Source organism: Arctopsyche grandis, chromosome 6, assembly GCF_051622035.1.
Source record: "Arctopsyche grandis isolate Sample6627 chromosome 6, ASM5162203v2, whole genome shotgun sequence".
Taxonomy (NCBI): Eukaryota; Metazoa; Arthropoda; class Insecta; order Trichoptera; family Hydropsychidae; genus Arctopsyche; species Arctopsyche grandis.
Genome location: NC_135360.1, coordinates 16487399 through 16503230, shown reverse-complemented (window position 1 = coordinate 16503230; position 15832 = coordinate 16487399). Strand labels below are relative to the sequence as shown.

Genomic DNA, 15832 nt, shown 5'->3' with positions numbered 1-15832 from the left:
TAAATACACGCCGAATTAATTTAATGTGGTTTCCATAGGATTTCCCTTTTAAATACTTGGCCTTTTTGAGAGTTAAAAGTTTCATGCGACAACCGGTAAGTACTGTTAGCACTTAAACTAAAACCAATAGTTCGTGTATGAATAAACTAGTATGTTCATGAACGAACCGGAGTGAACACTTGGACTGTAACATATATTATATTTGTACAAAAAGATCGACCACCTGATAATTATTAGAAAAATAAATTGCTTTAAAGGTTAATTTAGATATGTGTTTGCTGATTACGTGAACCGTGAATTGTTTAAATATAAGAATGTGTTGTATTGTATGTAAATAAACAATTTTCGTTTCAAGGTATCAAAATCAAAGCGGTTCAAATAATCTAGCTGAAGGAGTGTTCACCGTTAAACCAATTTTAGCCGAATTACAAGACAGAAGAGTGGACGTAGAAAATCTTTTCGAAAAGATGAAGGTTCTTATTTTAAAATGAATATTAAATAAGAATTTAAATTATTTTATATTATCCAGCTGGTTTTTTTATATTTACAGACTATAACTCAAGAGGTGTCGTATTTATCGTCTGCTTTGCAAGAAGAGCGTTTTCGATGTGAAAGGCTCGAAGAACAAATTAATGATCTCACTGAATTACACCAAAACGAGGTACATACATATTATTTAAAAAAAAAAAATCTGTTTGAATTTGCTGTATATTTTAACTTTTTTTTTTTGTTACTTTAGGTGGAAAATTTAAAGCAAGCTCTCGCTGATGTGGAAGAGAAAGTACAGTATCAAAGTGAAGAAAGAGTGCGTGATATACACGAAATGTTAGAATTATGTCAAACTAAGGTATTCATCAAATCGTATATGCTTATTTTTTGTATTGAAAATATTCATATTATTTATTGTTTTTTAATTTTTTTATTATAGATTAGTAAAATGGAGCATCAAGCGATGCAACAACAACAGTATGTGAATTTAGAAGGAATAGAAGGATTTAATGCGAGAGTTTTAGCTGTAAAATTAATAAATGTAGTGTTGACCGTGCTGCAAGTGGTTCTGTTGTTAGTGGCTACAGCTGCTGGGATTCTGATGCCATTCTTAAGAACCAGGTTACTTGAATCAATATTGATAGTGTTCATTTTCACAATGGATCGATGTATTTTCATAATCATTCCAATTAATCATCAAACCTCACTTTTGTTGTTATATTATTTGCATACATACATTAATAATTTTGTATATGTTTAGTTACGTGAGCCGGTGATAGAATAATGTAATATAAATTTACCGATCGTCCATTATAAAAGCATGCTGCTTGTGTTGTTTTTAATGATACGATTCCTTTTTTAGTTTATTTTAATTAAATCATCACAAATCTTTCAGTTTTTTTTGTTTTCTTTTATTATTATTTAATTATTCAATTATACAGGGACGAAATGAAACCTAGATACTATAACAACAACAATGGCCAGAATCATCAATCCGAGTCCCTATTTTTGCACACGTAAGTGCCCATTTTTGTTCAAAATATCATACAATCTTGAAAAAATTATTACAGCTGTATTTTACAGTAACTTTCCATTGTGGTTCAATCATAATTTAATAACAATGCAATTAAAAATTGCATTCAAAGTCGATCGTATTTTAGATTCTTATTTTGTCGAGCGGTTTTTTTTTTGTAACCTTGTGCACGTTCAATTTTATTTGTTTCTTCTTTTGCATCATATTGTTGTCGTTAAATCATCTTTATTGTTTTACTAATGTTTGTGTTATAATGATGTGCATTGTCTTTTGTATTTTGTCAGTATTCAAAAAAAAATAGGACGTCAAAACAATTCGTATTACATTTAAAAACAAACGCTTTAACCAGAAGAGAACGGAATTAATCTATGACACATTGGATATGAAGATTTACATATATTTAGAATTAAAAAATATTTAATCATGTTCTAACACACCGCTAGTCACAAAAGTAAACTGGAAAATTAATTGTGTACAATAATCGATTAAACAAGCTGTACAAACTTTTGACACTTTTGCTGTGAATTACATAATATTTACTCTTGTGACCGATTTAGACTTAGTGCGATTTATTTATATGACTTTTTAATTCATGAATGAAATTTAATTATTTTCAGAGTTCGTATTTTAACTACATCTATGGTTGTGATCGGTGCTGTGTTTATTTTGAAACAGTGGCCGGAAGTATGGGAAATATCAACGCATCTGATGGAGAAGCTGCGGAAGACAGTGGTCAACAATGAAAACATCAACAGATAGAACTTTGTCTCTTTTCGTATACCAAAATTTACTAGGTCTTCTTGTTGTAACACTCTTTCCCATTTATGTTACTTTATGTGATATTTTTGAACGCTGTGTTTTCTATGAAATTTTTCACTACCTGTATAAATACTGTGTGATACTGTTTTAAAGTTTTCTATGTGCATTTTTAAATTAATCATTGTTTAGGGCCAGTATTTATGTTTTAATTTATATGTATATTTATTGTACTACGTACTTGACTTATTGTTAGTCGATCATTTTCCAGTGAAATTCTAGATAATATTCATACAGTGCTTAATTTCATACGTTTTCTACGATCCGTAATTAAAACTTGGACAATAATTGTGATATTCACGCACCATTAGAAAGATATTTAAATTATTTTCCTTTTATTATAGGGAGAGATGATATCAATCTTATGTTTATGATTTATTACATTTGATTCTTTGATGAATTGTTGTGAAGTATTTATTTTGACAAAAAAAAAAAAAACAAAGGAAGATCAATTTACAATTCTGCGATTTAGGGTATAAAGAAGCAATTAATTAACAAATTGAGGCCTCATAGCAAAAAATTAAAAAGATAAAAACTAGTAAATAAAATGATATTGGGTGTGTATATTTCACATATACACGAATATATAAAATGTATGTATATTTTCTGAAAATTATTATTATGTATATGTATTTATACATACGGCTTTTAATAAATTATTTTGCGATTCAGCAGAGGTACACTATATAAATATATGTGCTTGTAATGACTTGATATTCGTCCAATTTTTCTATGAACGTAATTAGTTCCATCCATAAATCATGTCATCCTTCCTTAACTAGTTGGCGTCAAAGACTTGAGTAAACTCATTTGTAACAAATTAATCTGACGCTCATCCATACATTTTTCATTTCGTAATGAACAAAACTACTGCCAAAAATAATACCGTAGTGTTATCAAAAGTCTTTGACGGTATTTAGGAGTATCCAAAATTTTATCGTAGTGAAATAGAACGTTATTTAAAACATTTTATGCTGAAAGTTTAACGTTTTTAGCATATTCACACACACACACACACACACGAATGTAGACAGTTTCAATTACACTCGCTTTATACTCATATTTCGACAAAGGTCTACATTTTAACCCCCCTACCGTGTAACGTAGATGATTAGTTCAACTAAACATATCTTTGCTAATCTCAAGTTTTATTATTGATTATTTCAATGAATCTAGGACGTAGTAATGGCTGTCACATGGTTTTGGGAACATAATGCATATTTAAGCTAAAAGTCGACGAATGTATAATCAAACATACCATTTTCATCACCTCGTAGTTCAGTCGTGGTTTGCAATTAGACTTCTGTGATAATTTTCGACATGTACGAATGTGAAAAATACAGCTTTCAGCATAATCTGTTAACTTTAAATCAGTGTCGGCTTACTTATATGCATTATGTAGTGAATCGTAGTATGCAAACACTAAACTTACAATGTTCAATTACATAAATATCGATACGCATATACATTTATGTATACATATTGTAATGAGATAAATGAAAAATTGTCATATTTTTGAAATTCACTTGTGAAATCCAGTATCAAAGCCAATGAAGAGTCTGTAAGTATTGTATTGTATGGGTAGTGTCCGCTGTGATGCTGTAAGTGTCCAATCTCGTGACAGACTCGCTCACATTTGTGATGAACGAATGCCTAGTTATTGGTTTAGACGTGTGAAATTTTTGGCTCAAATAGTTCTCTAAGATAATTTCAAATTTAATTTGAAATCCAATATGTTCATTTGTAATGAACACATTTTTTTTTATTTAATCACTATTTATTTATTATTTCGCAATTCAATAGATAATATGATGTGTATATTAAGTTTATCGTATTTATTATTTATGTATTAAAGTTTTTATACTGCATTTTTACAAGTGAAAATTATTTTTAATGATTAATATATTATTGTGGAAGCTATTTGAATTGTAAGCAATTTTTATTAAAATTGGAAAGTGTTGAAAAAATGTCACATTTTCTACATTCCTTTGTGATTCTATTTATTAATGTTTCTCGGTGTTAAATTGGTGTAATTTACTCCCATGGTTTCTGGTTAGCTTCCACACTGTTTTAGTTTCTTGGCACGCATTCGTTGCAGATAAGGTCTCGGCATCCAAAGATTATTTATGATAATAATGTAATTAAAGTGTATTAATTTTTTTGTAAGCAACCAGGGTATTGCCCAAATTATGTTTTCCAATTTTTTTTTACAATTAATATTAAAATTCCAATTATTTATGATGATTTTCAAAAACGATCCCGATTAATTTGTTTAAATGTAAGTTATTTGTAAATATTATTGAATAATGAATTTAAATAAAATTATATGATTGCTACTACATGTGTTTCTATTGCCCGTTATCATACAACTCGACTATACCAGCACATAACAATCTAGTTGGGATAGATTGAATAAAATGCTTGTAATCTGGTTATATAATTGTACAATCTATATAATTATACTCACGCTCCGGTCCGCTGAGAGGAATACTGAGCCCTGGAAAAACATAAATATCCTGAGACTATAAAAATCTCATGTCTTCAACTGTATGCCTCTACTAAAAAATCTATACAATAAATTAAAATAAAAGTGCAAATTTTAATAGATTCTTCCTAAGATACCGCAAGTACGAGAACTAAATCGATTTTTTTTCATTTATTGAAATGTTTTCTAATCAGACGTAAACCAGAAAATACACTTTTGTATAATTATAATTATGTCACATAATTTCGGCATTTATGTATGTATGTATATATGTAGGACTGCATAAAATCACCACACCACAAATTTTTCTAAATATGTATACACTAGTTGTTTTACCCGGCTTCGCTCAGTATTTGTAATATAAACAGCGTAAACATGGTGAATCTAATAGTAAATATTAATTTCTTTTTTTATTTAAATTTATTTGAATCGAAAAAAATATAATATTCAACCAATTGAATTGTCGTCATAGAAACTTTGTATTGTTTACGAAGTTCCCAACCATATATATATATATATACATATACTTACATACAAAGTCTCTTTCGAAATTATATATGGTTGTGGCTATTTGCAGGTACTATATCTGCAAACTATTGGCTATTTGCAGGTACTATATCTGCGTCAGGCGCAAAGCCTTCTGCGCATGCGCGTAAGCTATCACTGTCGGCGTGTTTACTGTTAAAATTTTGTTTTAAACCTCTTATAATTTAGTTCGAACTCGTTAAGTGACGTAGAGTAAAAAATATAATCCAAATTAGTTAATATTATTAATTGTTGGAAAATTATTATCATATACAACGTATAATACCTACATATAAGTACAAGCCGCGAACTAGCTAAATGATATAAATCTATTATAATAACGTGCGAAATTTATTTACCTCATGTATAATGAACGATTGATTAAACAAGTCTAGCATACATTAAATGTAAGAAATTATAATCGGATTATAAGTTTAGGCGCATGCGCAGAAGGCTTTGCGCCTGTCGCAGATATAGTACCTGCAAATAGCCAAATAATTCGCATATATAGTACCTGCAAATAGCCAATAATTCGCAGATATAGTACCTGCAAATAGCCACAACCATTATATATAAGATTATTGCTGATTTTCGCTGGAATTCCATTGGACTTCCCGACACGGGGACTTAGAACTTATCCCTCTCTTAGCTCTCCCCCCCTATCTTGCCAGGCCGGCTCATGCGGAACAAGAACTAAAAATTCGCAATGTCAAAATAAAAGTGAAAATCTTAATAATTAATTTATTAATATATTCACCACCATTCTTTCTATACAGCCAGATGTTTACTATTACATGCTGTTTGAATATTTTATTACTAAGTAATACTAAAATATATTGTGTTATTGTTATTATTAACTTTCATTTACACAAATATGCTTACAAAACATAAGAAGAGCTTCCCACAAATAAATTTTTATGTATATGTTATATTTATACACATATATAAATGTAACGATGTGAGGAAGAAAACGGTGAAACATTGAATACATGTGTAATTTTTTTTCTTAAATCTTTCATTAATTTGTGTGGAATATTATACAAACTATTCATACGTAATAATAAATTTAGACAAGTTTTATTCTCAAATTTTGCATATATAACAAATTAATTAGTGCACAAGAGTTGAAACGAAACATAGCTCAATGTATAAAATTTTGCAATGGTATGATTTACGTTCAAATACGATATGTACTGTGTTTTAATCATGGGCATCTGGGACGATTTATTGTATAATATAATGTTATTGTAAAAATTACAATGATTATTTGCACATTCGGTGATATTTATTCTATATATGTATACGGCCTTTTTTTTTTTAATAATGTCTTTATATTATATTTTACAATAACCGTCGAGTGTTTTAGAATCCAAACAAAGCAAAAAGAAATGCACCTACAGAAAAATAAAATAAAATACACAAAGATAAAGCGCATTATATAAAGTGTACATGTTTGATATTTGGTTCAGTGAAATGGACAGAGTTCGATAGCTGGTTTAAAATTGGAAAATAAAAAACTTTTGTATTGCTCGTAAATAACTGTATTGAAATGAACCGTATTAAAACACATTTTCAATATAATAAGCTGATGCCCCGAAGTAAATATGTCATTCAGATATGTAGTTTACTTAGTTTCATACATTTTTCATCACACTAATGCGTCTAACGTCTTTATTGCTATAACAATTCACCACACTTAAAAGTGGATAAAATATTTTGTGAAATACAAACAGTCCAATTTGTTCTGATCATATAAAAGAAAAAGAACTACCATTAATATATATATATACCAAACATTTAGCATGGATACGCATCAGTGGAGATTCACAATCTGAGTACAAAATATAAGAAACTGCTCTCCGAACATCGATTATTACCTCATTGATATCATATTTTAAACTAGGCGTTTTTTAAGATTATTTTCACAATATATATTTTTTTTTTGATAGGTTTATTATCCATACCAGACACATATGTATATCGAATTACGCGTAACACATAGTAAAAAGATATGTAGAAGGCTCGATTTATTTAGACGTAACAATGATATCGACCGGTTGATACGTTCACGTACACCACACGAGAGTCGATTTGAAAACAAAAAATAAACAAAAGAAGATATGTAAACAAGTGATGAAGATGCGCATATATAAATAAAATAAAGGACAAGTCAATAAACTCGGCCGCACATTACATTTTAACCATCATATATATAATAAATATATATAATGCTAAAACACAGCTTTACAAGTGCATCAATCATTTAATACAATTTTTTTTAAATTATCTCTAATATATCTTATCTTACATGGACAGGGTTTTAAACTTAAATCTATGTATATTTACTATATATATTTATAATTTTATAAGTGACGTACGCGGATATCATCATTGTCATTATTGTGAGGATGGCGATGATGGTACGCGCGTACTACGTAACTATAGTGTACTTTTTGCAGCTCGATTAATTCATTTATTGTTAAAATAGTCGAAAGAAATCAACAATGATTATACGGTTAACATATTATAATAAAAAAATAAGTATATAATAAAATCAATATGAAACGCCCACACCCTGAAATATGCAAATTTGGCAACATAAAATATAATTCCGTACAAGGTAGACTTATGTATGTATGTAAATGCCGAAAATAGGCATCGAATATTTATTATTCATGAATGTCTGCTGAAGGTCTTTTGTCGATAGTTTCTTTACTAATAACATTTGGTCTTGTAGGAGTGTACTTTATATTTGAAACGATGTTCAGAGACTGGTTTGGTAAACGTTGCTAAACTACGCAAAAAAATAAAAAATAATCATGGCTGAAAATATTTATTTCGTTCAGCGAATAGCCTCGCTTGAAAATACAGATTTTAAAACATATTAATAACAGGTAAAATAATAAAAAGCACTTGATATGTCATTATTCGAGTTAATGAACGGTATAAGAAATTAATTACAGATGGGTTAATAAACGTTTAAAAATATGCATAAAAATGAAAAATAATATCATAAAAGTAAAAAGTATAAATAAATATAATACTATAATCAGTAAAGAGGAAGAATGAAAAAAATTTGTGAATTCGACAATTTGTTCTCGTTGAAGATGTTCGACATAATATGTGTATGTAAAATTTAAGGAATGTTTTGGGTTGACATGACTTATCAATTAGGCAAGATGGTTCTTCATCACACAAAAACAAAATCAATCATGTATGACATGATCCGAGAGGCAAAATTCTTTTACAAAAAAAAAAAAAAAAATTTCAAAGCTTTGTGCATATGTGAGACATTGATGCGAAAGTAAAAATAATACAATATAATACATACACACAGTTATATGTAACATCTACGAATAAGAAAAAATGATTTTATAAAAACGTGTTAATAATAATAAAAATAATACATATATATAAAATAAAATTCATTATGTAAAAGGAATACATACATAGGCAAAAATTAATCTAATATGGCATTTGTAAAAGAGGGAGGGAAAATTCTAAGGAAATAAGTCGCTACATATGTACGTGTACGTACATAGAGAAATGCAATAATAATTGAATTCGTGTTGAGACACGTTTTGACAGTTAGACAGTTTCAATACACAACTCAAAATATCAAATGTGAGACACTATTAAAATAGATTACCTATGTAATTATATAAACACATATGTATATATATACACAGATATATACTTAAAAACATGTACACGACATGTATAGTATGCGCATGTGTGAAATGAAAAGGATGATTGTGAATACGATGACGACGACGACGACGAAGACAATGACGATGATGGTGAAAAGGCGAAATATTTGATAGGACACCGAAGCTTACTACTTTTTAAACCGATTTCTGATCCTGACCTTATCATTATTACACGTATAAATCTTTCACATCTGATATTAAATGCTATATATTGGAAACATTGCCTATTTATGCTACTAGAGTACAAAAACTTGCTTAGCTAACAGCAATACGCTCTCAATAAAAATTGATATGAAATTTTAAATTGTCAATAGTTACTAACAATAATAATATGTAAATGTGAACCACAATATTAATGAAATGTCAAATTGTTTTTAAAATAAATCAATAAAAAATAGCAAATGTATACATATGTAACGTCAATACATACATATATGTATATGAATACTTTATAATATTTAGAGCACAGTGATACGAATCTCAATAAAGGTCAATCGGATTAGGAATTGTGGAATGGCGATCGATACTCCTTTTGTACAATAGAAAAATATACTATTGGAGTGAGGAGATGTTGTTCCCGTGATACTATAGAGATAAATCACTCACGAGATATACGTGTGCGGAAACACTCTTGTGATTGAAATCATCGTTGATGCATATTTTCAACAAATTCAAAATTCGCATACAAAAACAAACGCGTTAAATAAATTCAACACATAACCAAATGATTTTAGCGATTCAACAGACAAGCAATACCTATTAATAACTATTAAAAAAAAATGCTCTTGTACAATCTAATCCGATTGAATTATTAACCGCATAACAAATCAATAAGAACAATGATAAAGACACTAAAAGTAGATAATTCACTACGTTTGAATATAAGAAACATACAAAAACACTGGAAAATATTTTTCTTTATATAAAAAACCTTACGTACAAGAATGGTGAAAGTGTGTAATCAATGCATATGTATACATAGATAGATCACTCGCACGCTCGCACAAATGCATGTGCAAATATACTCACGTGCGAGTGCACGTTAGTGTGTGCAAGTTGGTGATTATGTATTATCCACCCTAAACACCAAGACATTTGAAAAACTGATCAACGAGAAACTCTCGATAAATACAAAACAGAAATACAGCCTATTTTTTTTTTTATTATACACAATTAAATATTTTCAGATTTTTAATGAATTAACGACATTAATGATTCCCTATAACAAGCGTATATCAAAAATTTATATGGCTGAATTTAACAAAAATAAGATTACGACATTACTATTTCTGTTTTTAATTTACAACAGTTTCGCTCCTAATATAAATATGTATGTATAATATATATGCTAACAATGATATCAACCACAATTCTGACTCGTACGTCTTGTGAGTTAAGTTTCATTTGCGCTTCGTATATACATAGGAAAGAAATAATAAACGATCATTATTACTATAATAATTAAACAAAAAAAAGGATAGAAGAACGTAATAATTAATAAGCAAATTAAGCAACATTATGAAACATAATTCACGAGACCGTCAGATATACTATTATTGTAAATTTTAAGTACACAACATTCACAACAAAAGATTTCCATCTATCCCTTCACGATCTTTAACCAACACTAGCTGCCGCTCCATTCATTTAATTTTGAGACACTTTTACATTGTGGAGTTGTCCCATTCAAGTTGATTTACATTCTTGTATTTGTTGCGATTTTTGATAATTACTGAAAAAAATCTTTCCATTAGATATATTTCATAATGCATGCTACTAACATACATATACCTATAATATGTCATATGATAATGTCATCAACTAACCATCATTATCTTCATCATCTGAAGAATCATGTTGACAGTCAGAATCGGAATCTGAGCAACTGTCTCCATCTGAACTGTCTAGCACTTCACGACTATCATCCTCATTCTATATAACAACATATTTATTAAAATAAAACTGTCACATTCATATATCAAATATATTAATCAATATATACAATACATACAGTCTCCATAGGATTGACGGTTATTGTGAGAGCAGAATCGTCCCAAGCCATCTCAGCTTCTTGATTGACAGGCTGTGTGGGTTGACCGCCTCCATCGCCTTGTGAACCGAATGAACGTCTAGCTCTCACGGCTCCGACAACAACACCCAAGACCAGGAAGCCAACACAAACAACACCAATCAAAAGTGCTACATGATCTGTAAATTTAAATGCACATATGTATAGTAAAAAAAACGCACACAGATTGTAATTATTTTATATATTAAATATAACTTTACTATTTTGTTTGATATTTGCGTCGGTCACTCTTGGTGCAAGCATATCAACATTATGCGAGTTGGCCTGTGCATGAGCAACATACTGCCTTTGAGGCAATGAGTGCCGTTCAGCTGGGTGTCTGTCTGAATGGCTGTCCGACAATCGACCATGACTTTCCTATAAAAAAAAATGAACAGATTGTTAAAACAACGAACTAGATTTTGTACAATCAATTATATTTGTTAAAATAATTACAGTATTCAGGATGCGATCAACAGGATCCAATTTATCAGCAATTCCTGTATGTAACTCGGTGTGATGGCTCATAGCTGCAGGAATGTGTGCTTCTTTAGAAGGATGTTCAGCGCCTTTCAAATGTGGATGGATGACTGTTAGCTATAAATACAAATAAATAATTAATTAAAATAAATATAATAAAAAATGCAAAGTATGTAACTTGAGATATAAGCTCTAAATCTCGATCAAAATAAATTTTTATTATATCAAGTGATATATCTAATTTGAAATATGTATATTTTGGCTTTTTTTCTTATTCTTTACCGTTTGTACGTATTCGTTGCTTGTGAAACGTCCATTCAATTCAGAGCAAGTCAGCTTGAAAACTCTGTTCAAATAGTAAGCAGGTTTCTTGTTTGTATAATCGATTTGATGTAAAACCTATAAGAATAAGAGAGAAACAAATGAAATATAATTTGCAAAATCAATTGTAGTTTTTACAAGTAGAATTTAATAAACCTTTTGATAGCTATCGACAGAATCCGCTCCGCCTAAAATGACACCATCGCGAGACACAGTGGCTCGGATATCATAGTGCAGAGGCAATTCAGCAGCTCCTCGGATCGCCAAAGCTTCATGGTCGGGATTGAGCGCTGGATATACTGACACAACACATGAGTCCAATTTTTGTGCAGCTTTATCTGTTGAAACAGAAATAAATATTTTAAACGAAACTGTTACACTTAAATGAAAATAATCAAAACCCGATAAGAGGTTACCTTTAGGTGCAGTTCCGTCAGAATTTAAAACACTGACGCTTACATCTGAAAAGACACCGACGCTCGCTCTGAAGTGTGAATAGTCGCAAGGAGTGTTTGTTGTTCCGTTGATGAGGATGGTCGGCGTCTGAGGCTGCATCACCATAATGTAGGATTCGGCAGGACGGACTTTGACGTTGCGGCCATTATCACAACTGAACAAAAATATTCAAAATAAAAATCGAACTTCAAAAATATTATTTTAAAATCAAAGTATGTAATATATAACTGACGTTATCGATGTAGCAATATGTACGTTTCGTCGACCTGGAGTAGGGAACATTCTCGAGTTTGTATATGTTACTTTGTGCAATAAGTTTTCTAAATCTTGTACACTACCACCTTCGACAACTACTGAATTAAGATCTGAAATGTAAAATCTCATTAGAATAACAATGAATCCAAACAAATCATTGTTACATTAAGTTATGCAACTTACATAGTTCAGGAGCAAGACTGAGTCCTTCTCGGCATTGTGCCAAGCATTTGAGTTGCTGGTGACCTTCTACAGCGTTCAATAAAACGTTCAATCCAGCAAGCGATCCTTTCATGTAATGTTTCATCTTTCCATCAGATCCTATAATGTTACAAATACATAATTAATAATGAAACTATTAAAAAGGGAAGCTTACACAATTGATTAATGTATGTTACCTTGCCAGCAGCCTCCTACGGTCAGAGTTGTTGTGATGTCTTTAGTAGGATGAAGAGGCCAATCATCAATAACTTCAGGATTTTTAGGTTCGGCATGGTGAAGTCGACCATCGACATATAATTCAACGTTGGGGAAACGCATATTAACGGAATAATGATGCCATTCGTTGTCGCACACCTTAATGATATCAATATAATAAATAAGAACAATGTTGTTAAATTTCATTATAATTTTAATGCATTAAGATAATAAAAACCTGAGGGATCTTCCATCTCCACTCGGCAGGACGGAATATATTCAAATCACCTTCGGTGAAGTCTCGTCTAAGCAATAAAATAAGACGACAGTTGCGAACGAACAATGCATAATGATGACGATTCATTTCTATAAAAAAATAGATGCATTAGAATTCTATGCAGAATAAATTTAAATAAATACAATATATAAATTTTATACGAACTGTGATCATCGGCCAAACAGATTATATGTTCTTTCCTGTGTTTGTCCATTTCTGGATGATCGGCGTGCTTCATCCAAGTAGATATTGAGAATGTGCTCGCGAGGCTGTGATTCAAGACAGACTCGGGAATAATAGCAGCAGTGGTCATACCGTCGAATGAGAATATTTGATCTGATTCGTGACCTGAAATTAGTCATATCATTAATGCTCATCTTTTAATCTATGATAAAAACGACAAAATGCATAATTAATTCCATTCGAGGACTACCTTCATCAGTCTTCAGTGTTTTGGTCCATTCAGATCCGACACCAGGACTGGGGAGAAGATCTATCGACTGAGAACTAGCTCCGCATATTCTGCGTTGGCTGTGAACTGAATAAGTATCTCTATCGCATCCTTTGCCGATGTGAGAGCTACGTAGTGTTACAGTAGCACGAAGTTTTTGCACAGCTCCACCGCCTTCTCCCTCGGCGCATCTCCTTGTTGTACATTCTTCCAAAGCCGCCGATGGGAATAATGACAAAGCTCCACCACCAGGAGGATAGTCGACACGTTCAGCAACGCCTAATTGAAATATACATTATTAACATCAACATTATAAAAACAATTATTTTATAAATGAATGAATGAATACCTGTCCATCCCATATTACATAAGCGGTTAACTTTTATCGTTACCATTACCGGCACAGATTGTCTCATTCCACAGTCATAAGCAACGACGGAAAGAATGTGATTGTGAGATCTTTCATAATCTAAAGGCTCTGTATTTCTAATGACACCTATAATATCAATAAAAAATATTATAATACAAATATAATGAAAATAGTAGGTTTATTTATATTACATCATTGTTTACCTTCATTATCTATGAGGAAAGGTTGATCGGCTGTCAAAATTTCATATTTGCATACGTCTCCGTATTTAGGAGTGCAATCTCTATCTGTAGCTTTTACACGGACGATTTCTTTGTACAATCGTCCTTCTTCGACTTCTCGAACGTACGACGACTCTTCGAATACGGGGAGGTATTCGTTGATGTCCATTACTGTTATGTGAACCACGGCACTAAAATACCAACGTATATTATATTATTATACAACAATTAAATAGAAACCGAAAAACGAGCAAAGGAAAATGTATTTACGTGTCTGAATATCGGCCATCGCATCCAACGGCCGCAATATCAAACTTGTAGTTACGTCTCTTCTCACAGTTGAGACTGTGTCGTACGTGCAACGTCGCTTCATTTAAATTCGTTACGACTACCTGAAATTTCAATGAAATTCTGTTGTATTTAAACATGGAATGAAAATATCTTTAATCCTCATCCAATCCCCGTCATCCGTCCAGTGTTCTTTCACCCTTCTTTGCCTTCGTCTGAATCCTCTTGGATAACATCCAAGTATTTCTTTTGTTCATCTGCTAACCATTCGTCTAGTTAAATAGCTTACACTTTAATCTTTTTAGTTTCTTAGCTATATCTATCACTTTGGTCATACTACTTACTCACTTACATGTAAAAATATATTTATTTTTAGGTACATACATATCTTCTTATCATTCTAAGAATGTCTTTCTATATTTCTGTGTACACCTTGCATAACGTTTTATGCCAGGGCTGGTCGAGTCTCTTCAAAATTCACTGACGATTTTAATAAGATCGACTTTTCGAGCCAACATATAAAATTATTTATCGTATATATCCCATTTGAACCCACGCGGTCAGTTATGAACTTACACGATGTATGCCAGCGCGGTCATTCACGGCATTTTACAATTTTGCGTCGTAAAATAAAGGGATCACTCAGGCCGGCCGTAAAACCTTTCGTTACGCTTGGTTAGATGTTGGTGATGAATTTTAAGAAAGTCACACGAAATTAAATCAGTTCCTTTTGGAGTTTTGAGGGAATAACATCGAGCGCTTTTCGACTTGCAGATATGTCGAAGAGAATTTTTTATTTTTACATATTTTTTATTTATCTTTATGTTTCTAATACAGTAGGACTTATTGTATAATATGCATAAGAGAAATTGCGTTTATATATCTCATATTCCTGAAAAAAAAAAAAAAAAAAAAAAAAAAAAAAAAATCAAAAGTCGACGGAGTCGTATATGACTCCTTGGGATAATGACACATATTTTTTTCCAGAGAATGCAATTTTACTACTGCAGAGATACGGGAAGAAATTGATAATTGGGACGAGTCTCAACTTCCGGATTCCACATACATACATATTACCACCCCTGGAAACTGATATTCGGTTAAAGAAAAAAGTACGGTGGAAATCAATCAACCATTTAGTATAAATATGTATAATAAATATATGGGTGG

At 31.0% G+C, this 15832-nt stretch overlaps 2 protein-coding genes across 6 annotated transcripts in view; one reads left to right on the top strand and one right to left on the bottom strand.

Moving 5' to 3' along the window:
* Positions 1 to 4668, top strand: part of Dmtn (transmembrane and coiled-coil domain 2 protein Dmtn) — a 30977-nt gene extending 26309 nt beyond the window's left edge. For 2 of the 5 annotated variants that reach the window (XM_077431777.1, XM_077431779.1), the window contains 6 exons: positions 356 to 473; positions 551 to 661; positions 740 to 847; positions 929 to 1110; positions 1431 to 1505; positions 2140 to 4668. In XM_077431777.1, the coding sequence (XP_077287903.1) occupies positions 356 to 473; positions 551 to 661; positions 740 to 847; positions 929 to 1110; positions 1431 to 1505; positions 2140 to 2281 (736 nt within the window). In that variant the 3' untranslated portion in view covers positions 2282 to 4668. Of the gene's footprint in view, positions 1 to 355; positions 474 to 529; positions 662 to 739; positions 848 to 928; positions 1111 to 1430; positions 1506 to 2139 lie in introns of all 5 variants that reach the window. The other 3 variants (XM_077431781.1, XM_077431778.1, XM_077431776.1) reach the window with 2 other exon arrangements.
* Positions 4669 to 8172: 3504 nt separating this feature from the next.
* On the bottom strand, positions 8173 to 14919 carry LOC143912616 (calsyntenin-1-like). Its single transcript, XM_077431910.1, has 18 exons — positions 14872 to 14919; positions 14645 to 14766; positions 14357 to 14565; positions 14133 to 14279; positions 13766 to 14062; positions 13498 to 13680; positions 13294 to 13421; positions 13037 to 13214; positions 12822 to 12959; positions 12616 to 12748; positions 12329 to 12537; positions 12084 to 12259; positions 11889 to 12005; positions 11583 to 11723; positions 11348 to 11504; positions 11070 to 11266; positions 10885 to 10990; positions 8173 to 10790 (listed from the first exon to the last, which is right to left on the bottom strand). The coding sequence occupies exons 1-18, from the start codon at positions 14917 to 14919 to the stop codon at positions 10723 to 10725; spliced, it is 2754 nt and encodes a 917-aa protein (XP_077288036.1). The 3' UTR covers positions 8173 to 10722.
* Between the last annotated feature and the right edge of the window lie 913 nt (positions 14920 to 15832).

Bases quoted from the DNA above. Each gene is read 5' to 3' on its own strand.
- LOC143912616 (XM_077431910.1), bottom strand. From the start codon at position 14,919: ATGAACAAAAGAAATACTTGGATGTTATCCAAGAGGATTCAGACGAAG. The intron at 13,681-13,765 runs GTAGTCCTCGAA...GACTAATTTCAG, and splicing joins AACACTGAAGACTGATGAAG to GTCACGAATCAGATCAAATA. The intron at 12,749-12,821 runs GTAAGTTGCATA...TTTACATTTCAG, and splicing joins CAGTCTTGCTCCTGAACTAT to ATCTTAATTCAGTAGTTGTC.